The 26798-nt window shown below is 63.4% G+C and overlaps 2 protein-coding genes across 3 annotated transcripts; both read right to left on the bottom strand.

Moving 5' to 3' along the window:
- Nucleotides 1–4406: 4406 nt before the first annotated feature.
- On the bottom strand, nucleotides 4407–5512 carry SMIM12 (small integral membrane protein 12). Of its 2 annotated transcripts, none has more exons than XR_011156298.1 (2): nucleotides 4823–5463; nucleotides 4407–4736 (listed from the first exon to the last, which is right to left on the bottom strand). XR_011156298.1 is itself a non-coding variant. In XM_069035898.1 (2 exons), the coding sequence occupies exon 2, from the start codon at nucleotides 5305–5307 to the stop codon at nucleotides 5029–5031; it is 279 nt and encodes a 92-aa protein (XP_068891999.1). In that variant the 5' UTR covers nucleotides 5308–5309; nucleotides 5477–5512; the 3' UTR covers nucleotides 4407–5028. The 2 variants fall into 2 exon arrangements, 1 of the variants encoding a protein (XP_068891999.1); XM_069035898.1 differs by adding an exon at nucleotides 5477–5512 and having other exon boundaries at nucleotides 4407–5309.
- A 4091-nt stretch (nucleotides 5513–9603) lies between these two features.
- DLGAP3 (DLG associated protein 3) lies at nucleotides 9604–16076 on the bottom strand. The gene is made up of 10 exons (XM_069035982.1): nucleotides 15054–16076; nucleotides 13942–14144; nucleotides 13350–13464; nucleotides 13007–13241; nucleotides 12175–12515; nucleotides 11981–12066; nucleotides 10868–11292; nucleotides 10535–10626; nucleotides 10193–10336; nucleotides 9604–9822 (listed from the first exon to the last, which is right to left on the bottom strand). Exons 1-10 carry the CDS (start codon nucleotides 16074–16076, stop codon nucleotides 9604–9606), a joined length of 2883 nt encoding a protein of 960 aa, XP_068892083.1.
- Between the last annotated feature and the right edge of the window lie 10722 nt (nucleotides 16077–26798).

The following is a 26798-nucleotide window of genomic DNA, read 5'->3' as shown; positions in this document are numbered from 1 at the left end:
GGTCACCTCTGCTCTCCTGGACTCCTATTTTTGTTGGCACCAGGGGAGCATCACGCTTTTCCGAGCGACCCTGCAAGGTGGAAAACAAGACGGCCAAGACCCCCCTTGCCTGGACACGGGGCCCGGGCGCTGCACAAACACAGCTCCATGTCCCACTATTGTTCCCGTGTTGTGACAAAGTGGCTCGGGGCAACTGCAGTGACCCCACGCCGCCGGGACGCGCTGCCAACAACAGCAAGGGGATCACCTGCGGGCCAGGCTGGGGAGGGGGCAGCAGCAGGGCTGGGGTTGGCAGCAGCCCCTCAGAAGGTGGGCGGGCAGCCCTTAGGCAAATAAAGGTTTGGAGCTGATAAGAGCCCAGGCTGGCCCGGCAGAGCCCTTTGGCACAGCCCAGGGACAGATAGTGGCTGGACTGACACGAAGGGCCTTTCTCACACCTCCGCACTCCCTCCTGAGTAAACAGGCCCCTCCGGTCCTTTGTGGGAATGGCAGTCGCTCCCCTGACACCCAGCCCTAGACGATGATGCTGAGCCCCATGTTGGCACAGGGAGCCTGGGGGCTGCATTGAGGGGCTCTCCATGGGCACCCCCAGAGTTAGGAAACACTTTGAGGCAGCTCTGCCAGTCGTGGAGGGAGCACACAGTCCCCAGAACCCCAGTTCCTGCTGGGGGTGTTGGTCTAACACCAATCACAGTCCCCAGGAGCCCTGGGGCTCCTCTGCAGGGAGGTTTCTGCCCTCCTCCCAGTTAGGACAAGTCCATGCTGGCCACTCCCTGCTCAGCTCTGCCATGGCCTGGGACAGAGGGCTGTCCTGCCTGAAAGGCTCTGCCTGAGATGCTGGCCAAGCACCAAGGAGTTTATTTTTAAGCTTTCCCAGCATACAGCAAACAGTGAGTGTCTAAATCTGGCCCACTCAGGAGAGCCGAGGTGGGAACAGAATCACAGCTGAGGGGGAGGAAGGGCAGAAAGCTGGGCAGAGGGGTGCCAGGCAAGGCCACAGCATGGCCACACTTGCCCACAGGGCCCTGTCAATTCCTGGATGTGTCCTCAGGGGGAGTGGGAGCTGTCAGGAGCATCTTCCTCGGCCAGGCACAGAGCCCTGACCCCAACACTCTATGCCCACAGCATAGAGCACCCACCATTGGGGCAACCCCAAACCAGAAATAATCCTGCCCTTTCCAGCTGCTGCCAACGGTGCACAGCAAAGGAAAAGCAAACCCCACGGAGCTCCCTTCCTCCCCAGGGTTATATTTAGCCCTCCACGCGCGGGCATGGCAGACAATGCGGCCCTGTGTGAGAACCACAGGCGGAGGAAACGCGCTCAATAGCCGCATCCTGACATTGTCACTCACCCCTGGCCGTTTCCTCACATGGAGGCACCAGGACTGCGGTGCTTGGCACCCTGTGCCCACCCTGGGATGGGTCCTAACCCTGCCAGCAGCACAGGGCATCATCCTGATGCAACACTGGGCAAGCAGAGGCTGCTGCCTGCAGAGCCAGGGGCTTTTTGTGGCATGGGAAGGTCGATGTGGCCTAAAAACAAGGACCCACAGTGGTCTTGGGGTGCTGGGAATGGGGAATCAACCCTGAGCTGTACCTGCAGGAAGAGCCAGTGCTGAATGGGAACATGTTGCACTGTAGCTGTCCCCAGCCACGGCTCAAGGGATGTGACTTGATATAGAGCAGAGCTGCTCCTGTCCCACGGCACTTCAGGGCTTTTGCTGGCCACAGAAGGAGCCACCAGACATAGCATGGAGGGAGCCATAGCAGGAAGCGACACGTGGAGGCTGGGAAAGACTTGGCTGCTCTCAGGAAAAGGGCAAAACCAGAGCCTGGGAAAAGCCTTAGCTGGGAGGGAGCAGAAGTCCCCAGGGGGACACGCTGAGGGGATGTTCTGTTTGCTCTCCAGTGCAGCTGGGGTGAGCACCCGCCATGTCCCGGGGCTGTGGGGACACCGTGCTGTGGGAAGGTCCAGGTGTCCCAGGGTCACCCCACTATGGGCAGGTCCAGGCCGTCCTGGGGTCACTGCGCTGCGCCAGGACGGGACACCAGTGTCAGTCCCTGCAGGCCCCTGCTCTCCCCACCAGCTTCCACCCTGCTCCTCTCCTCCCAAAGCATCATCACTCCCGGCCTTGCAGGAAGGGCCCAGATGGCCTTGGGCCATCCCTGTGCCAGAACAGGGTCACCTCATCCCCAGCCCTGCACAGCTGGAGCATCCCCGCTCTGATCTAACCGGACATCCACAGCAGCCACCCAGGTGTGCCGGATGGCCAGGGGGATCTCACTGTTCCCCCCACACAGCAGCTGTCCCGGTCCTCTGAGCCACCCCAGTGAGCTGGGGCACAGCTCGCTCCCAGCATCCTGCCTCCAGAAACCACCACCTGCTCCTCTCATGAGCTGTTCACGATGGATCCTGGGAGCAGGGCAGAGGGTCCGTTGGCAAGCTGCAGCTGCCCTCGGGCCATGCCAAGAGTACTGCAGTCAGCCTGACCCCCATGAAGCTGGGGCAGAGCCATCACGGGCTGGGCTGGGACTGGGAGCACTTGTGGCTGCCGGATCCATGGCACCGTGCAGTCACAGCCAGCCCTGGGTGCAGGGACATCCCTCAAGCTGGACAAGCCTTGGAGGCTGCTCTCACACCCAACACTGGCCTCCTGGCCAGGCGTGGGACTCCTTGCTGGGGGAGAGGCTCGCTGCAGGCAGGGCTCCCAGAGCAGCACCCAGCTGTGCTGTGCTGGGAACAGCTGGATCACAAACCCCCTGGACCAGACCGAGCATTCGCACATGAGAGGCTGGGCGCAGGCTCGGTAGGGCAGGGGCTTACTATAATGGTTTATTCAGCAAAGCTTCCTCTCGCTCTTCGTGAGCCGCCGTGGCTGCTCACCCCAGCCCTGAGAGCTGTCCGCTCCTATTCTTGTCCCGCCGGCACTTCCCAAGCGGCACATTGTTGGGATTCAATGGGAGGAAGGGTGGGTGTACAGCACCGAGGGCTTAGGAGAAAGGCGACGGGTCTGGGAAGCAGCTTCACCCCTGTCCCAGTGCCTGCGGGAATCCACAGAGCTGCAGCAATGCCGGCGGATGGACAGGAGTCCCCAGACACACGGAAAACAGCTGGAAGTGCCACAGGCAGGGGGTGGGAGCAGGGCAGGGGCTGCCAGCCAGGTGCCATCAATGCCCAAGCTGTCACCGTCAGGGCTCAGTCCTTCCTCAGGGCATCACTCCGGCACCGTGCTGGAGCAGCCTCCCCGACCGACACTGCGTGGGCCCGGGGCAGGAAATGGGGCAGCAAGGCCCCCCCAAAGCCCGATTGTGCCCAGCCGGCCCTGGGAACAAGAGGATCAATGGGCTATAAACAGCCGGGGGAGCCGCTCCGGCGCGGGGTGAACAAAGGCATTTCAGAGACAGCTTCCGAGCTAGTCCCAGCTGGGAGAAGGAACGGGACCATTCCCACCCCAGCACCACAATAGGGAACAGCCATCACCCCACAGCCAGGCTGGGAAAGCAGGAGATGAAGGGAAGGGGCTACTTCAGGGGACAGTGCCAGCCTGCCAGGGTGACAAGGAGGTGGCAGTGGGACAGGCTGGGACTGACTCTACATCACACCCAGGCTCCTCCTGCACCTTCTCCCTCAGGCTCAGCTGCCCTCGCAGCAAAGGTCGGAGCATTCCCGGCGGTGCCGGGCCGTGAGCCCGGCCCAGGGCAGCGATCCAGCCCAGGACTGCAGCTCGGGAGGCAAGCAGAGCCGGGAGCCCGGCAGTAAAGCTGTCAGCAGGGCAGGAATGGCCCCGGCCGGGGGCGCAGGACGGCGCGGTGTGAATGCTGACTGGCTGCTGACCTCGGCTCTCGCACCGGGCCCGGCAGATTTATCGTCCCCGGGAGGGGAAGGCCGGGCCGGGGCAGAGCCGGGGCCTTGCTCAGGCACCACGGGAAAAAACAAGCCGGGAGGCAGCGATAACCCCGGCCCTGGCCCTGCTCAGGCAGCTCTGGCTGGGGTTTGTCCCTGCTGTGCCAGCAATGCCTGAGCCTGCAGGGGACACTGGCCACTGGCCCCAGCGCTTGCTGCCAGCCTCTCCCTGCTCAGCACCCCAGTGGGACCCCTGTCCCTTGGGACCCCACCCTTTGTTGTCACAGCCCTTCTCCTCAAGATGAAGAGGTCAAAGGGAAGCAGATGACGCAGCTGGGGGAGTTGGGAGGGAGGCACAGCCATAGCACGGGCTGGGAATTCAGTGCCTCCCCCTCCTTCCTTGCCCACCACCCTGCTGCCAGGCCTGGAGGTCAGTGCCTGGCCAGGGACAGCAATGGCATTTGTCCCACTGCAGGAGCTGCTTCTTGAACATACAGGGAGCAGAGACATGCTCTGAGACAGGGCTGGGGCTGTGCTGATGCAGATGACACAGAGGCCCGAGGACTGACAGAAGTTTATTGTGCAGAGGGCAGAGATCTCCCCGTTCCCGACACATTGCCACGCTCAGAGCACCACGATGGGGCAGGAGCAGGACTTTCACCTCCCCCTGTCACCGTTGCTGGGAGGGATGATGCAGGGAGGGGGTCCCCAGAGAGCTCCATGGCTGCTGGAATAGCATTGTGGCGTGGGGCTGTGCTGGGGTTCATCAAGAGCCACAGGGGATCTGGAAGCAGGTCAGCAGTTCTTCCTGTCACTGGCAGGCAGCCTGACCCCATCCCATGGCACTCAGGTCTAAACTTCTTCTATCTTCACACCATAGAAGAAATCAAACCTGAGGAGACACAGATGGAACCACGCCGAGAGTGTTTTGTGGTTCAGGAGCCGGGCCTGGTGAGAGCTGAGGAGTTTCAGACTCACTTCATCTCCACACAAGGCTCCTTGCCCGCTCTGCCACCGAGCTCTGGGTACCTTGAGCAAATCCATAGGGTGGGCAAACCTGACCCCCCGAAGGGCCCGGGAGGGTGAGGAGCAGCAGGTGCAGGAGACTGGTGGAAGCAGTGCAGGTGTCAGGGGAGCCCCCAGCAGCCGCTCCAGGGCACTGCCTTTGCCCAAATCACCCTTTATTAACTCTTTTCGGGGCGGTTCCTGTTGAGCACGGCCCGAGGGGCGAACTCCAACTTGTCCTTCAGGCTCACCACCTTGGTCAGGTCCTCGCCCGCGATCTCCTGCAGCTTGCGGTCCTCCCGCTGCTCCGAGATGCTCTTCTCCTCCTGGGCCGTGGGCGGGGGGTCTCCGCGCAGGAACCACTCCAGCTGGGAGCCCACCAGCCCCACCACGAAGGCCACCGGGAAGGTGACGTACGGGGCCTTGGAGCGCACGGCCGCCCACAGCACGGACCACATGCCTGCCGGGGGTGGGGCGCGGCGGTCACCGGCCGGGCCCGCCCGCACCGGCGCCTCAGCGCTGGCCGCAGGGAATGGCGACCCGCGTGGGCCGCGCCGGGACCCCCGCCCGGGTCCGCAGGGACCCCCGCCCGGCCCCGGCCCCGGCCCCGGCCCCGGCCCCGCTCACCCGGGCCCGGCCCCGCCCGTTCCGGTCACGGCGACGGCGCTGCCGTGAGGGGAGAGGCGGGGCGGCGCTGCCCCCTGGCGGACAGCGCGGGAACCGCAGCGCTGGAGGAGCGGCACCGGGCGGGGACACGGGGGGACACGGGGGGACAGGGGGGGACGGGGGGACAGGGGGGGACATGGGGGGACACGGAGGGGACATGGGAGGGGATACGGGGGGGACATAGGGGGACATGGGGGGACATGGGGGACACGGGGGGGACATGGGGGGACACGGGGGGACATGAGGGGACGGGGGGGACATGGGGGGACACGGGGGGACATGGGGGGACGGGGGGGACGGGGGGGACGGGGGGGACATGGGGGGACACGGGGGGACATGGGGGGACGGGGGGGACATGGGGGGACATGGGGGGGACATGGGGGGACATGGGGGAGACACGGGGGGGACACGGGGGGACACGGGGGACATGGGGGGACACGGGGGGACACGGGGGGACATGGGGGGACGGGGGGGACGGGGGGGGACACGGGGGGACAGGGGGGACACGGGGGGGACACGGGGGGACAGGGGGGGACATGGGGGGACATGGGGGATCACGGGGGGACAGGGGGGACATGGGAGGGGACACGGGGGGACATGGGGGGACATGGGGGGACAGGGGGGACACGGAGGGGACATGGGAGGGGATACGGGGGGGACATAGGGGGACATGGGGGGACATGGGGGACACGGGGGGGACATGGGGGGACACGGGGGGACATGAGGGGACGGGGGGGACATGGGGGGACACGGGGGGGACATGGGGGGACGGGGGGGACGGGGGGGACATGGGGGGACATGGGGGGACACGGGGGGACATGGGGGGACGGGGGGGACATGGGGGGACATGGGGGGGACATGGGGGGACATGGGGGAGACACGGGGGGGACACGGGGGGACACGGGGGACATGGGGGGACACGGGGGGACATGGGGGGACACGGGGGGACACGGGGGGACATGGGGGGACGGGGGGGACGGGGGGGGACACGGGGGGACAGGGGGGACACGGGGGGGACACGGGGGGACAGGGGGGGACATGGGGGGACATGGGGGATCACGGGGGGACAGGGGGGACATGGGAGGGGACACGGGGGGACATGGGGGGACATGGGGGGACAGGGGGGACACGGAGAGGGGACACGGAGGGGAAGTAATGGGGGACACGGAGGGGACATAGGGGGACAGAGGGCAACAAGGGGGGACACGGAGGGGGGACACGGAGGGGACATGGGGGGACAGGGGGGACACGGGGGGACATAGGGGGACGGAGGGACACGGAGGGGACAGGGGGGGACGGGGGGACACGGAGGGGACATAGGAGGGGACATGGGAGGGAACACGGGGGGACATGGGGGGACAGGGAGGGACATGGGGGGGACATGGTGGGATGGAGGGACACGGAGGGGGAGTAATGGGGAATATGAGGTGGGGACACGAAGGGGGGCATGGAGGGGACACGGGGGGCACAGGAGGGGGGACACGGAGGGGACATGGGGGGACAGGGGGACACGGAGGGGGAGTAATGGAGGGACACGGGGGGGACATGGGGGGACAGGGGGACACGGAGAGGGAGACACGGAGGGGGAGTAATGGGGGGACACGGGGGGGACGGGGGGACATGGAGGGGAAGTAATGGGGAACACGAGGTGGGAACACAAAGGGGAGCATGGAGGGGACACGGGGGGGACAGGAGGGGGAGTCATCAGGGGAGATGGCGGGAACACAGGAAGACACGAGGGAGGACAAGGGGGGATGATGGAGGGGAGTCGTGTGGGACACAAGGGCGTCATGGGGGGAGTCATGCGGGAGAAGGCTGGGGGAAGTCACAGAGAGACACCCACGGGGGTGTCGTGGAGAGACATCCACGGTGGTGTTATGGATGGGTGTCACGGGGGGAGCCACGGGGAGACACCCACAGGGCGAGACCCCTGGGGAGAGTCACGGGGTGTCACCCACCGGGAGACACACAGGGGGAGGCACGGAGGGTGTCCCGGGGAGGAGAGCCACGGGGAGTCACAAGGAGTGTCACAGAGAGACATCCACGGGGGTGTCACAGGGAGTGTCATGGTGGGAGACTCACGTGGGGAGTCACAGGGGGAAGCCATGGGGAGAGATCCTCTGGGAGACACCCACAGGAGGAGAGCCATGGGGAAAGTCTCACAGGCAGAGACCCCACTGGAAGAGACCCATGGGGAGACCCGTGGGAGGTCTCCATGGGGAGATCCATGAGGAGACTTGAAAAAGGCCCTCTCCCACCCTACGGTCACCAATTCCCCACCCCTCAGACACCCATTTCCCACCCCACGGACACAAAAGGACGGGAGACAGGTGAAAGGCGAGCCCGGTGCCGGCCATGTCCCCGCAGGGAAGTGGCCGCTGGCCCGGAGTAACCAAAGTCATCTTTATTAATTGCGGCGGTTCGTTACAATAAAAAGGGAGCCACGTGTCACGGTCACTGCACGGCGCTGGCCAGGGTGGGGGCCGGGGACCCTTCCCAGGCACATCCCTAAATCCGGGGTGCAGGGGGAGTGGGGTGGGGAAGGGCCTTGGGTGTCTGAGTGGGCGCTGCCGTCACGGAGGTGTTTAGCACCAACGGACCCCCAGGAGCGAGGGACTCCAGCGAGGCGTCCCCCAGCTGCCTCTGATCCCACCGCCCTGCCTGAGGGCCTGGGCGAGGTTTGGCCCCAGATTTTGGGAGCTACCTGGCACCCACTGGCCCTGCCCTGGGGGGTGGCTGGTGATGCTGCATGGGGCTGCTGGCGTGGCAGGGTGAGGGACAGAAGTGGGGTCCTCCCCCCTCTGCCGCCAAAAGGGACACTGAGGGGGACAGGATGCTTGGAGAACGGGGATAAGGACAGGGATGAGGCAGATGCAGCCTCCTGCCCCACCACACTGCTCTGCCCTGGAGGGGACTCTCCACCCTGTTCCTGGCTCTGTGCACAGTGATGGGGGAGCTGGGAACAGCCACATCCCAGAGTGTTCCTTGGCCCTGAGAGGCATCAGGTACATGACAGCCCTATCCTGGGGTGTCCCATCCCCACCCCCATCAGGGGGAAGGTGTGACCCCCTGAGGGGGTCTCTAGCAGCCCCACACTCAAGGGGCAGCTGCTGGCCATGTCCACGCTCCCATCCCACCCACTGGTGCCAAGCCCAGGTGTGGTCCTTGTCAGCGCAGGTGGGTACAGGCTCACCAGGGAAGCATCTCCCACCTGCAGCAAGGCACAGGGACATTATTCCCTGTCCCTGGCTAGTGCCACACTGCAGAGGTGCTCCCAGACTCCAGGCTGGCAGGAGGGAAGGACGGACAGATGAGGGATGGACTGAGGGGAAGGAGGACTGAGCAGGAAGGGGAGAAGCGCGTGACGATGCTCCGTGCGAGGGAAGCGGGGCGGCTCGCCGTGACCGGGGGTCTTTGCTGCTCTGGCCCGTCCCACCAGGCAGGACACAGCGCTGGTCACGTGTAGTTTCTGGTTTATTCCTTGGGTTATATTTATATATGTATATAGGGGAGGGAGCCCTGGGTCCCCACGGCACCTGAGCCACAGGCAGGGGGAAGCAGCGAGGGGACCCCTTTGTCCCTGCCACGTCCCAAAGCCTCGTGCCGGCAGGGCAGGGCTGGGGGGCTGTGGCTGGGCAAGGGCTGGGGCCCCTTCCTTGCCACAAACCAGGGGATTGCACTGAGTACAGAGAGGCGGGGGGGCCTGCCCGCAGCCCCCTCCCCTCCAGCCTGGCTGGGCCAGGTGCTGAAGGTCACCTCTCTTTGGGTTGGGATGCAGGGGCGGGTGTGCAGAAGGGCTGGGGAGTAGGAAGGGGACAGAAAGCTGGGACACAGCCCCAGGGAGGGCAGAGGGAGGGAGAGCCCCGGACCCCAGGAGAGGCTGGCAGGGGCATGCGGGCAGGGGGGCAAGGGGATGGGGCAGAACCGGGCTTTGCGTTCACCCGCCGTCAGATCCACGAAAGGGCTAAGATAGAAAAGAGAGAAGCTGTGAGTGGGGCCAAGAGCTGCCCCAGGGTGTCCCCGCGGCCCCCCATCACAGTGAGCTACGGCCGCGCCGTCCAGTCCGGGTAGAAAAGCGGAGGCTGCGGTCACAGCCGGGTCTGCGCCTCGGGGATGTAGATCTCGATGCTGTCCGCGCTCTCGGTGGCCGAGCTCTGGCGGAAGGAGGCCGCTCGCTTGGCTGCCAGGAGCCGCTTGCGGGCCTCCTGCCGCTGCCGGTCCACCGAGTCCAGGGAGCGCTCCTTCACCGGGTGCACCTTGGAGCGCGGCGGCTTCTTTGGTATCGGGGGAGGCACCTTCTTCTCCTCCTGCACAGACAACAGAGGCTTCAGGCTGGGACCTCCTGGGAATGGGCATCCCAGCGGCCTCGCCGCAGCTGCTGCTGTGGGTGCCAAAGCCAAAGTCACGGTGAGAGGCTCCGCAGACCCTCCCACAGGCTGCAAGGCAGGACTGCACATCCCTTCATCCGTCCCGTGCCAGGACCCTGCCCGGCCCTTTGCAGGCCACTGGGATATGTCAGTGGGAGAACAGCCCTTCTCCAGCCTCATTTTTTCCCAGCTCTGTTTTTCAGGGGTTCACTAAAGCAGCCACCAGTGAGGGCCCAGCGCTGGTTTGGGTGCAGATGTGCTTGGGGACGAGGAGGGAGGGGGAGGTGACAGGGACGAGCCCTGCCCTTACCTTGGGCTCCATGATCTTCCACCCATTGGCCTTGAGCTGCTGGAGCTCCCCGAACTTCATGCTGACATCCTCAATGGAGAGCTGCAGGAGGTCCCAGAAGCCAGCCAGGTCTTGGAAGGTGGGCACAGGGAATGCGTTGGGATCCTGTGGAGGCAGAGGGACAGAGTGTCATCCTCGTCCATCGGTGGGACATTGGCTCTGCTGGCCATGGGGCCATCCCACCCTCCAGTGCTGGGGGGCTCTGTGTCCAGCTCTCCTCCATGGTGGTACAAAGTCACTGGCTGAGGGTGTGAGACACCCCTTCCCCACCACAGCTGAACCCCAGCACCGCTGCCCACTCACCATGTTCTGCTGGCAGAGGCGGTAGAACTGCTGCACCTTCTGGGACATGAGGAGCTGGGCACTGCCCACCGCGCTCCGGATCTTCTCCAGGACTGGGGGGGAGAGCAGACAGTCACAAGCAGCTCAGACCCCTCCAACACATCGTGTCTCTTCTCTCCTTCAGACCCCTCTAGCCCCAGAGGGTTTCCCAGTGTTTCTTGCCCTCATCCAGCCTCTTCAGCCGTGGCAGGGAAGATGCTCCAAGGTGGGAGCATTGCAGGACAATGACTGTGCCCCCCCAGCTCTCCAGGATCCCCAGCCCCTCTCTTCACTGCAACACCCCACCCGACTCACTCTCCTCGGGCAGGTCATAGTCCTCTGCCTCCCTCTCCATCTGCTGGCACCAGCCCTCCATCTTCTCCACCTCTGCCTGCAGCAGTTTGATGAACCACTCCCCATCGCGGTGGCACGGGGAGGCGCGGCCGGAGTCGGGGAGGCTGCGGGAGCCCCTCTCTATCCAGGCGTCCCGCCGGGGCACCTCCACCGTGTCGTACTGCAGCTGGTAATCCTCGCGGTACGCCCACTGCCCCTGCGTGTGCACCGTCTTGTACACGGCGTACTGCCGGCCCGACTCGGGCTCCGAGGAGTGCCGCTGGAAGGGCCGCCCAAACTGCAGGGCTTTGTCCTCGGTGGCCACGGCCAGGCCGGTGAAGCCCTCGAGCTCCAGGTCCGCCTGCACGCCCGCTGTCACGCTGTTGGAGCGCTTGAAGCGCGCTCGCCTGCGGAGAGAGGGAGAGCGTGGGGACCCTCGCAGCCAGCGGGGATTGTCCTGACCCCCCCCATCAGGTACCGCAGTGGCAGGGGCAGGGTGGGGGATGCCCACAGGCAGGATGATGCTGGGGATGCCGGGGTGGGTCCCGGAGCATTCAGGGCCACACGAACAGCCCTGAGCAGCTGCAATCTGCCAGTCCCTCATCTCCTCTGCTCTTAGCCTGTTTCCATGGCTACCAGCACTGGACCGAGGATAGAGAGGAGCATGCACGGGGCTGCATGGGCACAGTGCCGGAGCTCCCCTCCTGCGGGCCATGAAGTCTCTGGCACACCTGGCATTCCCATCCCAGCCAAAATGTCATGGTTAGCTGCAGAAGTGCCCAAAGGTTCATCTGCACCTGGCGTGGGCTCAAAGCTAAGGGCTGAGCCCAGCAGAGGAGACCCAGCACAGGGCAGGAAGAGGGCAGCCCCTTCCCTGGGCAGCAGAGAGGGCAAAGGGAAGGCCAGATCCTGCCCCAGGTGGGGGCAGCTGGCCTGGGATGGGTATGGTGCTGAGCTCTGGGGTTTCAGCCAGAGGAGAGAGGGAAAAGATGTTGTGCAGTAGTGGTGGTGTGCAGAGCTCAGGAAGCCGCTGGCAACCCAATGCATCAGTGCAGCGAGTGTGGCAGGTCTCAGCCCAGTCCAGCCATGTGGTACCTTTTGTCCTCCTCCACCTGCACCCCAATGGAGTGGAACTCCCTCTGGCTCCGGCTCTCCGTATCCGAGTCAGAGACGGCCTCAACCTGCCAAGGGGCAGAAGGAGAGCGCTGGAGGGCAGCCCCAAGATGCAGCGTGGAGGCTCAGCATCGCCCACACCACTCGGGCAGCCCACAGGGAGAAGCAGAGCCCACCTGGACGCCGATGGACGGACGCCACTTCCGCTGCCGAGCCAAGCTCCGCAGCTCCTCCCGGCCGGGGATGGCCTTGATGATGAGCGTGGAGGGCTTGGGAGCGGCGCGGGGCTGGACCGGGGGCAGGTCGAGAGCCACGGCCGTCACCTTGGAGCTCTCCAGGCTCTCGGCCGAGTTGCAGCGGGCCGTGGCATCTTTGGACCAGGCGGGGCTGCGGGCGACCTCGCTGGGCAGGTAACTCTCGTGGGTGGATTCGGTGCTGCTCTGCGCCGTGACGGAGATGAGAGGTTTGGCTTTGGTTCCTGGAGGGATGGGAGGTGGAGCTTTTCTGTAACTGAAGGCTGTGGTGGGAAAGGCGCAGGATGAAAAGGCACGTGAAAACACAGACACTTGCTCATTTCCCGCCACCAACAGGGGCCCCGGGGAATGCTGCCCGTCTCCTCCCACAGCACAGGGCTCATGGCCCCACAGGGTTTGCCCCTAAGCTGGGTTAGATCCGGGCTGGAGCTCAGAGGGGCTTTTTGGCCAGTTTTGGGGGTTCAAAAACACCCCAGACCCACACTGGCCACATTGCTGCAGCACCCAGCAAGGGGCAGAGATGGGGACAGAAGTGGAGGGAAGGAAGGAATGGCAAATGTGTGCTGGGGACACAGAGCAGCCCCCTGACTGGGACTGAGCCACCAGCAGGACACTCACACCCTGTGCCAGGCACTATAGGGGTCGAGGGACAGGAGGAGGGCAGCAGCAGCCCTTGGCAGGTGCCCAGGTGAGCAGGCAGGGAGATGTGGGGGCCCCTCACGCGGCCAAGCCCTCACCAACCCCCAGAACTCACAAGTGCTGGGCTTCAGGATGCTGCTGGTGATGGGCGGCCCAGGAGGGGCCGACATGGAGAAGAGCGAGAGGCAGTCGTCGTCCTGGGAGCAGCCCGCCTGGATGGCCCGCAGGTAGCTGTGGCTCCGCATGCGGAAGCAGCCGGGCAGGTCCAGCGCCTCCACGGCCTGCGACTCCACCTCGCCGAAAACCGACTCGCAGACAGCCTCAAACTGGTGGTTGAGCTCGTCGTTGATCTGGGGAGAGCGGTGGGTGAGGCTGAGCCAGGGCAAGGGATGCTCCGAGCGACGTCCACCACATCCTTGCCCCAACCTGCCCCGTGGCACCCGTGCCATGGAACGTACCTGGCCGGTGGTGAAGGAACGCCCGTAGCTCTGTCCCCGCGGGAGCATTCGCGGTGGCGTGCAGCAGCTGGGACAGTTACAGATATATGAATCAGAATAGTGCCTACTTGCAAACCTAATGAGAGACAGTGGGAATAGAAGGGATCGCACCAAAAGCAACACATTCCAGCAGAGCATTCGGAAACGCAGCCGCAGTGATGCTCCCGCAGGACACCGCTGCTGTCCCCACTCCTCACTGCCCCCAAAACTGTCACCCGCTGGGACTGGAGCACGTTCCAGTCATCCCCCTTTGAACATGCCTCTTCTCCCCATGCTCTGCATGTGGCTGCAGCAGCAGATTCCCCCCAAAGCCCAGCACAGCCAGGTTCCCCCCCAGTGCCCTGACACAAAGCAGGGACAGGGCTCGGTGCCGCTGCACTGGGGAGCACAGCTGGGAGCGGGGACAGTGCTGTGAGTGGGGACGGTGCCGTGAGTGGGGACAATGCCATGAGCAGGAACACTGCCGTGAGCAGGGACATGCCACTTGTCCTCCCAGGGAGCCCCGGCTGCTGCCTGCAGTGCTGGGACGGGGCCGGGAGGCAACAACCCTTACTTGGTCCTGGCCTGGTCGGCGCTGGAGGAGCGGCGGTAGCTGTCTCGCCGCGTGGCCGCCCTGGGCAACACTTTGGAGCTGATGTCCGAGTCGGCGCTGTCCTCGTCGCCCATGGCCTTGATGTAGCTGCCGCTGCGCATCCGTCGGCACGGGATCTCCCCGTCCTTGCCCGCCGGGTACCCGCTCCACTCGTCCTGCGGCACCTGGAGCAGGAAGCAAGAGTGGGAGGACGCAGTGGCCGGGGTCCCACAGGTGGGATGCAGAGCCGAGCCATGTGCCAGCTGAAGCCCAGCCCAAGTCCAGCACGTGTGCCCAGCTCCCCTGCCCTCCCCACGCACCCCAGAGCTGCAGGGACAGACCCTGGGGGCTCTGACCCCTTTGGAAAGCCCCAAAATCCAGGAGAGCAGGTCCCTCCTAACAGGCACAGCTCCCCATTCCCACAGTGTGGGGTGGCGCAGCAGCTCCCACCTCACAGCCCCCCCGGCAGGAGCGTCTGGGCCAAATCCCACCCATGCCAGCACAGCACCCGCCTGACGTATCGGGCACCAGTCCCGCCACGTGCCGCTGACGCCAGCACCACGGGGTCCTTACAGGGCAGTGGCAGGGGGATGGTGTCCCCCGGGGCCCACAGTGAGGGTGGTGGGGCCAGCACCCTGCCCCGATGCCCCAGCTGCCGGCAGAGACTGGCCCTGGCCACCCCCACCCCTGGCCAGCACGGCATTGCTGCTCCCTGTCTCCTTCCCCCGGGAAAGGGAGAGAAGAGTTAATTAGCTTTTAATTGGAAGGGGGGTGACCTAGAAGGGAGCCTGGTGATGAGGCAGGCGGTGGCACCCAGCCAGGCACACAGGCAGGATAAAAGCAGCGAGAAGGGAGCAGACACAGGGCTGCTGGTGGCCCTGAGCTGACAGAGCTGGTCTGACCCCAAATCCAGCGCAGGGCAGAAGGCAGCAGATGGGCTTCAAGCAGGGACCGGCACAGGAATGGGCACTGGCGACACGGAGCAGATCTGGAGCATCCCCACAGCACCCTAGGCTGCTGGATGGAGGGTCCCAGCCCTGGCTTGCCCCATGGCATGGTCAGCCCCAGTCCCCTCACCCTGCCCAGCCCCTCACCTGCAGGTACTGGTACGCTCGGTCTTTGGCCTTTGCTTCCTGAAGCATCAAGGTCTTCTCGGTGCCGCCGGCGCTGGGGTAGGCTTCACGGGCCTGGCTGACGGTCATGGTGTGCCAGGCACTCCTCTTGAGCGTCTGACCATCCAGAGACATGGACATGCCGGCACAGGCCAGGCATTTTCCTTCCCCGCCGCCCTTTAGACTCTTCAAGGTCAAGTCTCTGAAGGCACTTTCGGGAGCGTCCACGCAGTACTGGGTGCCCTGGTCGGCGGCGTGCCGGCCGGACACCATGTAACTGCTGTCGCTGTCCAGGTTGTCGTCGGAGCTCCACCAGCCCAACATCTTGGACCGGTGCCGGGAGTCCACCTTACGGTCCTTGCTCTTGCTGCGCTTGCCGTGGCGGGACTGGTGGTGGTGGTGGTGATGGTGGTGGTGGTGGTGGTGGTAGCCGTCCCCGCGGCCGTCCATCTTGGCGCCGTTGTAGTCCCGCTTGGCCGGCGCCTCCAGGGAGTGGGACTTGGCGAAGAGCTTCTGGACGGAGTGGACGAGGTGGCGGATGCGGCTGGGGCTCTCGCTGCGGGGCTCGGCGCCGCCGGCCCGGGGGTACTGCAGCGTGTGGAAGCCGTCGTGGTGCAGCGGCAGCTGCTTCTCGAACTGGTCCAGCAGCGTGGGGGGCAGGCGGTTGATCTTGCTGGCAGGGTGGGCGGTCGCCATGCATTCGTCGCAGGAGTCGTAGGGCTGCTGCGCGTGATGCATCCTCGGGAAGGTGCTGCTGGCGCTGGCGGAGGGCGGCTCGCTCAGGGGCCCGCCCGGGCACTCGCTGGCCGTGCCGGGGCTCTGCGCCGGGCAGTAGGGATGCTCCAGGGAACACGGCTCGCTGGGGCTGAGCAGGTACGGCGGCCGGCCCTCGGGGCCGTGCGGGATGTAGTCGGCGGGATGCTCGCAGTCCTCTGGGATGCAGCGGCAGCGGTGGCCGGAGGAGGGCTGTGTCTGGCTACGCTCCCCATGGTAGCCCTTCATCATTTCAGCACCCACCCCATAGCGTCGGCATCTCGCAGGGATGTCCCTGCGGGCTCATCTGTGGGGACAGGGACAGGCAGAGTGTCAAGATCCCCTCTGCACCCCACCACCAGCAGAACACTGGGGCTACCTCACAGGAACCAGCTAAGGAGGCTGTGAAGCTTCCAGGGAAGGATTCAGCCCTGGGTGAGGCCCTGTGAAGCACCAGAATCCTGGCTCTCCACGTGGTGACAAGAGCACAGTGCCTGGGCCAGGCACCGTGGGTCAGCCTCAGCTCAGGTGCTCAGAGGGGGCAGTGGGAAGGAGAAGGTGCTGCCGGCAGCGATGCAGGCAGCAGGGCCTGCAGACGGCGAGGGAGGACACGCTGCCATCAGCAGATCCTTGTTTTCTTCTCCAACACCAAATATTATGAAGTGTTTCTCCATTAGAAAGCGGCTCTGGCTGGGTTTTTCAGCCGTTGCGATTCACAGCGCCGCTAATGAGCTGCCGCGGGGCGCGGGGGGGCCGCGCTCTGATGTCTCCATCCAGCCCCACATGGAGCTGTGGAAGGAGACCCACAATTCAGGGCTCTCCTGCCCTGCCACACCTCTGGATGGGGAGCCAGGAGCAGAGGTGGCTGTGCTGTGTGAGGGGCAGCCCCAGGCCGAAGCAGGAGGACGGACGGCATCGAGCCACCTGCACCCATGGAGGTTTGTGTGCCTTACGGTCCCTCAAAGACTCTGTCTTTGGTTTGACTGTAAATGAGCAAATTACTTATTCTCCGGAGCATCTCGGCTAATTAACAGGCATCGTTAACACTCTTGTTATCATATTTGGGCAGGGTGCTGTGGGCAGCATGTCTCGGAGACTGGCTGCAGGGAAAGGTGACCGTGGGACGTTCCCTACAGCATGTGGGGATTAGACCATGGAGACTAGAACCGAGGGACACTGGGAGGGCCAGGGCTGTGTGGGAGGGGGTTGTGTCCCTGAGCAGCCCCAGAGGGGAGAGCGGCTGTGGGTCCCCAAGGGCTGTGGGAGCAGGCAGCGATGGCGTTTTGGCCCTGAGCAGCAGACAGGGCCCTGGGAACACATCTGCCCCAAGCCACCACCACCTTCCTTCCTGGCTTCGAGGCTGGATGGCTCCGTCCTGCACCGCTCCCCACCCTCAGATCCCACTCCTGCTCTGACAAGGCTCCCTAATTGCTGCATCTTAACCTGAACAGAAGGATGCTGCAGCTGGTACAGAAGACGCCTCTCCCCTCCCGGGAGAGCTGCTGCGAGGAGCAGGAGCAGCAGCGTGGGATGGAGCTGCCTCCTTGCCCTGGGATCAAGCAGCAGGATGGAAGGACAGACAGACAGACAAGCTCCCAGCCCAGCTCTGCCTCCACGGGCTGAGCTATCATCTCCTGCTCGGGGAGGGAAGCTCTCAGCTGATCCAAATATTGCTGCCGCGGCGGCAAGAAGGAGTCAAAATATCTGCGTAGCCCGTCAGCACGAGCCCGCCGGGCTTTTGTGCTCAGCAGGTGCAGGAATTCAACAACGCCGGAACCGCCGGCGAGGCAGCGCCGCAGCTCCCCCGCACCTGCGGAGCGCTGGCAGCGGGTGGGGACGTGCCGCGGTGAAGGATCCATGTCCCCGCTCACCAAGGCGACACCCGCCTCTATGCCTTGCCCAGGGACCAGCCAGGCTCCCTGAGGGCAACCTCGGGCTGGAGAAGGGGTCGGGAGTGATCCTGTGGGGCTCAGCACAAGGCAGCACAGCCCGGGGTCCCTGTTGCCATGTGCCAGCGGGGATGGCCACGTGCAGAGGATGGGAGAGGCCGCCCAGCCCGCTCCTCTCCCCTGTTCCAGGAGGGCAGTGTGGGCAGGAGGCTGGCACATGGGACTGGGGCAGCCGGCCAGAGCGTGGCTCGTGGGCAGATGGCCGAGATGTCCCGTCGAAGGCTGATCCACTGCGCAGCCCTCGGGATGGAGGGATTTGTGCCACCAAAGCACAGACTCAAGTCAGGGGGGAAAAACCCAGCCCAGCTGAATTTTGTGCCATTTAACACCAGGGTAATTACCACCAGTGGGAACCTACCGCCCACACAATTATGTGCTAGGATAAACTGGAAGAGCATAATTACCATTACAAATAACTCACTCCTTGCCTTTATTGCATCCAGAGCCTGGAGAAACTCCCACCAGTGGCTCCCCACCACCCCCTCCCTCTGATGTCTCTCCCTATTGCAAGGGTCAACACAGGGAGGAGAGGGGCTCGTAGTCCCTGGTGCTCCAGGCCATCCTGAAATTCAGCCTCCTGCTTAATTTCCCATAGGAGCACTTGGCAGAGACAGTTCCACTTCCCAGCAGCTCCCCATGAGATCCCTGCCTTGGAGGCAGTGCCGTGCCGAGGCCCAGGGCTACAGAGATTCAGGGCAGACCCATCAGGAGCCCAAGCTTCCCTGGGACCTCACAGCACCCAGGATCCTCCCATCTTTCCTCCAGCTCCAGGAAGACCAGTGGGGAGGTGAGAGAACATCAAAACCCCACCACAATGTCTGGGTCTGGCAAACTTCCCTGACACAGGGCAAGACTGGGTTTTCCAACATTTCCAGGTCTAACCTCAAGAGCTGGGGTTGATGGCCCTGCACTCGGGGAGGTCCTGGCCCGCTGCCCTTCCCCAGCAGCCCCACCATGGGTAGCCCATGCCAGGGTCCCAGTGAAGCCTGTTGGTGGCACTCACCGCCCGGCGCTCAGGGGGATGCTGTCCTCATGGCCCTGCCAGCAGCAGCTCTTCCACGCTGGGAATCCCGGGGGCAGCAGGCTCTGGGGGAGGAGCAGGAGGGGGATGAAGCCAGAACAAGGGTGTTCCTCCCCAAAACCAGCCTGACCCACCTCCCTGTGTATTTTTTATCAGCCCAGCCTTCCATCCTCCCCCGAGGCCGCCCCACACCAGCGCAGCAACGGGGACAGCTCCGCACGGCCACAGCCACGTGTTTCACCCAGTTTAGCCCCAAAACCATCCCCAGTCCCATCCTGTTATGCAATTCCCTGCCAGCGGGTGCCAGAGCCGGCCCAGCGGCCACCTCGCCATCGACTTTCATTTGCTCCAGCTCCGGCCGCTCGCTCCACAAAGGCTCCTCCCGCCACCCCGGCTTTCCAGCGTCAGCAAAGGGACTTTTTTCCAGCTTCCAGCCTGAGAGAGGCGCGAGCTCGGCCCGTTCTGCTCTGCAAATTAATGCGAGGTTCTGCCAGCTTGGGTCCTGCTGGGGACCTTTATGGCTTGGGATGAAAGCAGGAGAGAACAAACACGCAGCGTGAGCGCCCGGCACCGCGTGCGAGCTGGAGCCGGGGAAAAAAATAAAATAAAGTGGTTTTCCCACTTAGGGGCTGAGCAAATTTGATCTACGGTCGTCGGAAGAAAATAAATATGGAATACCGCCAGGTCATTTCCGCCGTGCTTTTAATCTATTTACTCTTTCCCAGCTCATTGTAAGCGACAAGGGTTGTGGAAAGCAAACATTTTATTTTATTACTAATTGCTCTGTTATTTTATGAGGCTGAATTAGTAAAATTTACTCAGCCTGGAGGAAAAAAAAAAGAGGGGCTTAGTAAGATATCACCTAATTTAGCACAGAAAGGGGAAAGAGAAAGGTGAAGAAAGGGAAAGGGGAGTGGTGAAGAAACTGAAAGGGAATAGGAAAGGAAAGGGGGGGAAAAAGAGAGGAGAAGGAAAGAGAAAAGGGGGAAGGGGAGAAAGGAAAAGGGAAAGAGGAAAACAGTGTGAGCAGGATGCAAAGATCACAGAAAATACCCTGGCTGCAATCAGGAAATCAAAACCAATTACTGTTAATAAAAGAAAACAGAGCAGCTGCAGGCAGGCACTGCCTGCAGAGGGCTGTGAGGGGCAGGATCCAACCGGGCACCACTGGAAAAAAGGGATGAGGCAAGATTTTTAAAAAGTCATGAAAGATGAACACGAGCCGAGGAACTGCAAATGTGAGTGGAGAAAGAAATGTTTACCCAGGCCACTGAGAAGGGCCGTAAGCACTGCGCTGCCCAGCACAGCCGGCTGGGACCCCGACAAACCTGGGGGGCTCTGGCACCCCAACAAATCTAGGCAACCTGGCACCTCCACAGAGCTGGGGTGCTCTGGCATCCCGACGTAACTGGGGGGCTCTGGCACCCCGAGGCCGGGGGCATCTCCCCTGGTTTAGCCCTGCCCTGGCACGTCCTTTCTTGCTGAGCACAGGCGCTTCCCAGGCACCAAACCCAAACCCACGGTGCCCCAGGGCTCCAGCCCGGCACGGCCGCCCCGCTCCGCACGCCGGGAGGCTGAGGACAGCCCGTTCGACGGGCCGGGCACGTTATTAAGCACATGATTAATTTTGGCACCAGCCCCAGCTGCCTGACAGCTCCTTCTCCAGGGCTGGGAGAGCGAGCGCGAGAGGTGCTGCCTCTGCTGATGCAGCGGTTGGTGGGATGAAAAATCCTGCAATGCAGCACTGCTTCTTAATGAGCCATTTGTCTTTGAGTCTTCTTCACTCATTACCATGCCGGGAGAGGGATGGGAGTTGCCCCACGTCCCCATCTGAGCAATTACTCCTGGAGCAGAGCGAGGAAATACGGCCACGACACTCCCAGCTGCCAGGGATCTCGGCACGGCCGCCAGCACTGGGACTCCCCGCCACAACACCAGTGACTCTGGCTGCTGCCACCACAGGGGGAACAGGAACCCCCTTCCTGCACAGCACCCACAGCACAGGACCACCCACCCTGGCCCCAGACCTGATTCTCTGGGGGCAAGAGCCGTGCTGCTGTGCCAGGTGCACAAGGGAGCTGGAGCATCCTGGAGCTGCCAAGGCAAAGCCAGCGGAGAGAGGAGTCTGGCACTCCATCCCTGCAAAGCCCAAACCCAGATCATGGTGGAAGAGCCACATCTTCAAAAGCCCTTTAGGATGGGGAGCACCCAGGCCTGGCAGCCAGATCCCAGGAAGCTGGCAGAGAAGGAAAGAGGTGGCACGAGGAACGGGCCGTGGCAGCATCCCTGTGGTGGTGCCAGCAGAGGAAGGGCTGGCTGGGGTGAGAAGCTCCATGGCACAGGCACCTCCAGCCCCCTTGGCCCCGCAGCGATGCTCATCCCGCCCACAGGAGCCAGGACATGGCACATGGGGCATCGACTGCCAGAGCTGGGACCCCACAGCCAGAGCATCAGGAGTGCAGCCAACTGTGTTGGGAGACCACCCTGGAGGGACCCCCAGGCCAGGCAGGGCTCCAGGGACCCCAGCTGGCACAGGGTTCGTGGGCACTGCAGCGCATGGATGAGCACCCATCACCGGTGATGCCCACGGACAGCTCCCCTCCCATGGACACACTCCACATCTGCCTGCACTGCCTGGGGCCAGCGGCAGCCGGCACGCTCCTCCGGTGTCCTCCAGGGCTTGGTGGGAAAGGGGGACACGCAGGTGACACCGGGGAGCCCAGCGGGACGGAGACACCACAGCCGGATGTTCACCTGCAGCAAAGGGAAGGGACGAGCAGGGACATCCCCCTGTGCCGCGCTCACCCTGGGGGCTCTGCCCACATTCCCACCGGGCACTTCACTCCAGGGACCAGCAGTGCCCCAGGCGGGCGGTGGGTTCCAGCATCCCTCGAGAGGCACTGGGGGTCATGGCAGCCCCCTCAGGCCCTGCAGCTGTGCCAGGGGCCCCAGCTGGCAGCGGTGCTGGATGAACCCCATTTCCCCATCACCCCCATTCTTCCCTCCCACCCGCACGGAGCCACCAGACGGGCCGTGCTGCCGAGGCTTAAAGAGCCACTTACCTTCCTGGCCATGCCGTGGTAATGACTTAAGCCAGGGATCACTCCAAAGCCTCTTTGGCGATCTCGGGGCAGCACAGCCTTAGCACTGAGCATGGGAGCAGTGACAATCTCTGGCCACCCCCTGCCCATTCCCTCCAAGCCCCTGGGGAGGCTGACCCTTCCATCCCCAGCTTCACTCGCACTGAGCCCCCGGCAGGCTGGCACTTCCATCCCTGCTCTGCTCCTGCCAGGGGCTTGGCTGAGCCAGGGCTCTCACCTGCCACCAGCGCTGGCTGCTCCTCATCCTGCTTTCCCTGGCACGCGGCACTCCCCGCTCCAACCCCAAATAACACCCATCCCAACCGGTTCCCTTCACAGCACCGTCCCCTCCCACGGCTCTTCCCGCAGCGGGGCCGCAGGGGCCGGAGTTTCCAGGAACGGCGAGGAAGCGGAGCCCTCGGTCCCTGTGCCAGCAGGGATGCTCCGGGCCATCACGTCCCATTCCCAGGCTGCATCCCCTGGGGCCAGGGCTGGGATGAGCACAGTGAGCCCGAGGCATGGCTCGCCAGCAGAGGACCCAAACTGCCGCTTTAATGGATGGGCTTAATTTGCAAAGCTGATGAAAACCTAAATATTTAAATACATAATTCTGCACAATGCTCTTAGCGCGGGGACAGAGGGGAGGGGGGGCACGGCTGGTGAGTGAGGACACGGCAGGCATGGGGGACACTCTGGTGGGATCACCTGCATCACCTGGGCAAGGGCACCTCCATCACAGTTTGGGGACCACCCACACCCTTGTCCCTGAAGCCAGCAGCACCCGCAGGATGGGTGCCGTGGGGTGCTCTGCTGCTGGCACTGGAGACCTGCTCCACCACCAGAAGCATCCCAGAGCGAAATGCGGGGAAAAAGGAGCGTGGTCCAAGCTGAGGAGCCGTGAAGGGCAGCAGATGAGCCCCATGGAGATTACACCACCGATATTCCTGCTACAACAGCTTAGAGATAAAAGAGATTTGCAGGATTTACCAGCAATACAAATTGAATATTTAATTTTAGCTGCAGGGGAGGAGCGGGGGCTCATCATGGGGGTGCACAGAGGTGTGCAGGTGGTGGGCCTGGAGAAGGGTTTCCAGCTCTTGGGTGAAAACTGATGTCAGGGCTGTCCCCACAAGCCAGAGGGGCTGGGCAGTGTCATGCCGGTGGGACTGGACACCCTCTGCGCAACCTGCCCCTAATCCCACCAGCAGCTCACTGGCTGCCAGCTGCCTGGCACAGCCTCTGACAGCACATGGGAGCTCCTTCAAGATCGTCCTCGGATGAGCCACGTGTGTGGGCCAGCACCAGGGATGCTCTGGGGGTGCCCAGGAGGGGTCCTGACCCCACACGCTGCCCCTGGGCCAGCCCTGAGCCAAAGCGTGGCTGCTTCGCTGTGCTCCCCTCTGCCCTGACCAGGATGTACCCAACAACAAAGCTGTGCCTGGGCGAGGATGTCCCTGGATGAGGCTGTAGCAATGTGAAAAGAAGGCACAGAGACTTATCTCCCACATGAGGCCATTTGCCAGCCAGGACTTTGCAGGGAACGGGGCTGGAGGCAGCAGGGAGGGAGGCAGATCCGAGTATCCTGTGGGATGGGGTGGAGAAACCCCCAAGGGGACCCAGCCACCCTCTACAAAGCCAGAGCAGGGACAGAGGACAGGCAGGAACAGCCCCCTGCCAGCTGCAGGAACGGGGCTGCTGGCTGGCCCCAAGCCCAGCACGGGGTCCCCATGGTGCCACCAAGCCAGGTGCCCATCCTGGCTCACCACTCCACGGCCCGTGTGCCGTGCTGGCGCGGGTGCCAGTGCGGGGCGGGCTGGGGGAGGACGGCAGAAGATGAATGAGGGAGTCGGGAGGCTAATGGCATTGTCTGGAAAGTAGGTCGTGTGCTGAGCAAAAAGATATTTATATCAAAGCTCGTTCCCCCGCAGAAGCTCCTGAGCCGGGTGCAGGCAGCACCACGAGCCCATGGCCACTGCTCCGCACCCCTGTGACACCCGTGTGGCACCCTCATGGCACTCCACACCCTCACGGCACCCCCTGCCCGGCCCCATGCCCAGCTCTGGCTCCCTGGGCACCCGCCAGCCCCAGGGCTGCCCCGCTCAGGGGTGGCAGTGCCAGAGGTGAAATCCTCCCGAAGGAATGGGAGCCACGGCAGCTCTTTGCCTTTTGCTGACTGGCTGCAGGCAGCGGGCACTGAATGGCACCAGGTTATTTTTGTTTTAATGCAACCTTTGCCAAGGTGTGATACTGCCCTGGGCACTCCCCAGATGGGCACAGTCAGCCCAAGACGGCCACGGCGGTTCCTGCCCAGCCCAGCCTCATGCCAGCTGCACCTCTCCCAGCACCCAGCTCTGGCCATGCTCCTCACATCCTGCATCACCCCTGACCTGAGTTTGGGCCAGGTCTCAGCCTTGTTGCAAAGCTCGGTCACCTTCCCCGCTGGGAGCAGACCTATGCTCCAGGATCCGTCCCTCACACCTCCAGCCTTCCCAGAAAAGCCAAGAAGTCATCCCAGAGAGCCCAGATGGAGCCAGTGACAGCCAAGAGGTTTTGTCCCCTCTGGCCATGCTGCCCCAGGGCTGTGGGCATGACCCAGCCAGCAGCCATGGGGCCATCCAGCCCCGCTCTCCCGTGCCCATTCCCATCCCACACCTGGCAGCCTGCAATCCGGCACGGGAGCAGGTTCATTTCCCATAATAGCTGTGTCGGCTGAATTTACAGCCTCACTCCGAGTTATTAATAATAATGGCCTCACTCTTAAGTAGGGCTTTTCATCTGCCTCAGAGCCCTTTCCAGAGGACGTCTGCAGCATTATCACCATTTTATTCTCGTTTCAGTGGGCACAAGAGTGAGATGGAGAAGGGGCAGCTGATCCGTGGTGTGGAGCGCACGGTCCCATGGGGAGCCCGGCCACAAAACCCCCGGGGAGGCTGGAATGCCAAGGGCCTGTCAGGATGCAGCCACGGCGCTGAGGCTCCTGCCAGCCGTGCCGCGGTGATTTACACCGGCAGCGAGCCCGGGCCCTGCCGCACGGATAAATCCACTTCAGGCAGCAATAAACCAGCGTCACCACATCGGTAATCCGCAGCGCTCCCACCGCCGTGAGGAATCCAGGGGCAACGCACATGTGCCGATAAATCCCGGACTTGTCTCAGCAGGGAGGTCCCTGGGGTGGAAATCCCCGGTGGAGCCGTGGCCGGAGGGGTGGGTGCAACCAGGCTCTCATGGGAGATGCCAGCAAGGGAGACCCTGGGGATGGATGCAGCACATGGGACTTGCAGCGGCCACGTGGGGCCGGGGACATCCCCGAAACGCCCCCCGCATGTCCCCCCGTGATGCCCACCCACCCCGGGCGGCTCCGGTGTCTCCCTGCCGTGCGCCGCAGCGGGGCTCGATGGGCAGATTTATTCCCCTGTAAGAGAGCTTTGATCTGAAGTTATTTTTTGTTTACTAGCAACAAGGTATTGTAAATACATCTTTGCTGATAATTATAGAGTCTGGGCGCACACCTTAATCTCCATAAAATATCAGATGCTACAATTTGCCTGATTTAATGAGATTGGAGGCTGATAAGCCGCTGAGGTAAGCTGTAAACTTGGGGGGGAGGAGGGAAATGATTGCAAATGTGCTAAACCGCCTTCGTCCTCCTCCTCCTCCTGCTGTTGCCACGTGCCCAGCCCGGGAGCATGTGCCCAGCCCCGTAGCCCCCTGCCCAGCTCCCGGTGTGTGCCCGGGCTGCGCCGCAGCAGTTTCACGCAGGGATGGGCATTTAGGGCAAACTGAGCTTTTTATACAATTTACCTCATTAAAACTCCAAGAGCTGTGCGCGGCACCGGGCTGCAGCCGGGGGCTCTGCCCCGGCACACTCTGTTCCCCACGGGCCCCACGCCATGCCGGGGGGAGGCAGCACAGCCCGGGTGCCAAGCCAGGTCCCTGTGCCAGCCGAGGTGTGAGGACAGGGTCCCCAGGGGCCTTGGGGGCACGGCTGGGCTGCACGGGCAGGTCAGGATGCACTTGTGGCCATGCGTGTCCATGTGGGTCCAGGTGTGTCCAGGTGCGTCCAGGCACACACAGCCCTACCTGGCACCACCGGCCATGCCAAGGGCAAGCTGGGGTGGGGGGTCCGTGCTGGAGGGGGCTACACACCCAAGGCCACCCACCTGCATGAGTACAGCCGTGCCCTCCGCAGACACGAGGGTCTGTGGAGTCCCAGGTGCCCGGGGTGGGGGTCCCCTCCTGCAGGGATGGGGGGGGCCCTGCCTGGAGAGCAGGAGGCTCCTCCCGGTAACGAGCAGCACCGTTTCCACAGCAACCTTAAAGGCCCACAGCTGCTGCCTCACGCACGGACCGGCTGTGGCATTTCTGGGGGACACCCAGCCCGTCCCCCTGCCCAGCACCCTGGCCTCAGACAGCAGCACCCCGTCCCCACACCCAGCAACCCCCAGTCCATCTCCCCCAGGCGGCACCTGGGCTCACCCGCAGCCCCCTCCCTGCACTGAGACCCCAAAGGGTGCAGACTCCTTGCACCAAGAGAGATGGGACCCCCCAAACCAGCCCTGCTCCCACCCCCACGTCATGAGGAGCCAGTGGTGACCTACAAATGTCAGGCTGATGGGTTAATTAATTTCCCTCTTCCTTGGGCTGTTATCAGATGGAATCAGACATCACCTGAGACTGTTAATTGGGCTAATTATTCCAGTTTCAGATTTTAAATAATTAGTTACTGTTGACTCCAGCCTGACTTCCGCAATTTTCTAAAAAAAGGTCAGATGGTTCCTGGAGCCCCAAACCCAAGAGACGGGGTGGAGGGACTGCAGCAGGGGCCAAGCACACCGAGACCCCTGCGCTGGCTGTGGACACTGGGGACACCCCAGTGCCTTGTGCTCGCACCAGAGCTGGCAGGAGAGGGATGTCCTCTGCCTCA

This window comes from Aphelocoma coerulescens, chromosome 23 (genome assembly GCF_041296385.1).
Source record: "Aphelocoma coerulescens isolate FSJ_1873_10779 chromosome 23, UR_Acoe_1.0, whole genome shotgun sequence".
NCBI classification, from domain to species: Eukaryota; Metazoa; Chordata; class Aves; order Passeriformes; family Corvidae; genus Aphelocoma; species Aphelocoma coerulescens.
This window is presented reverse-complemented; position numbering and strand designations above follow the sequence as displayed.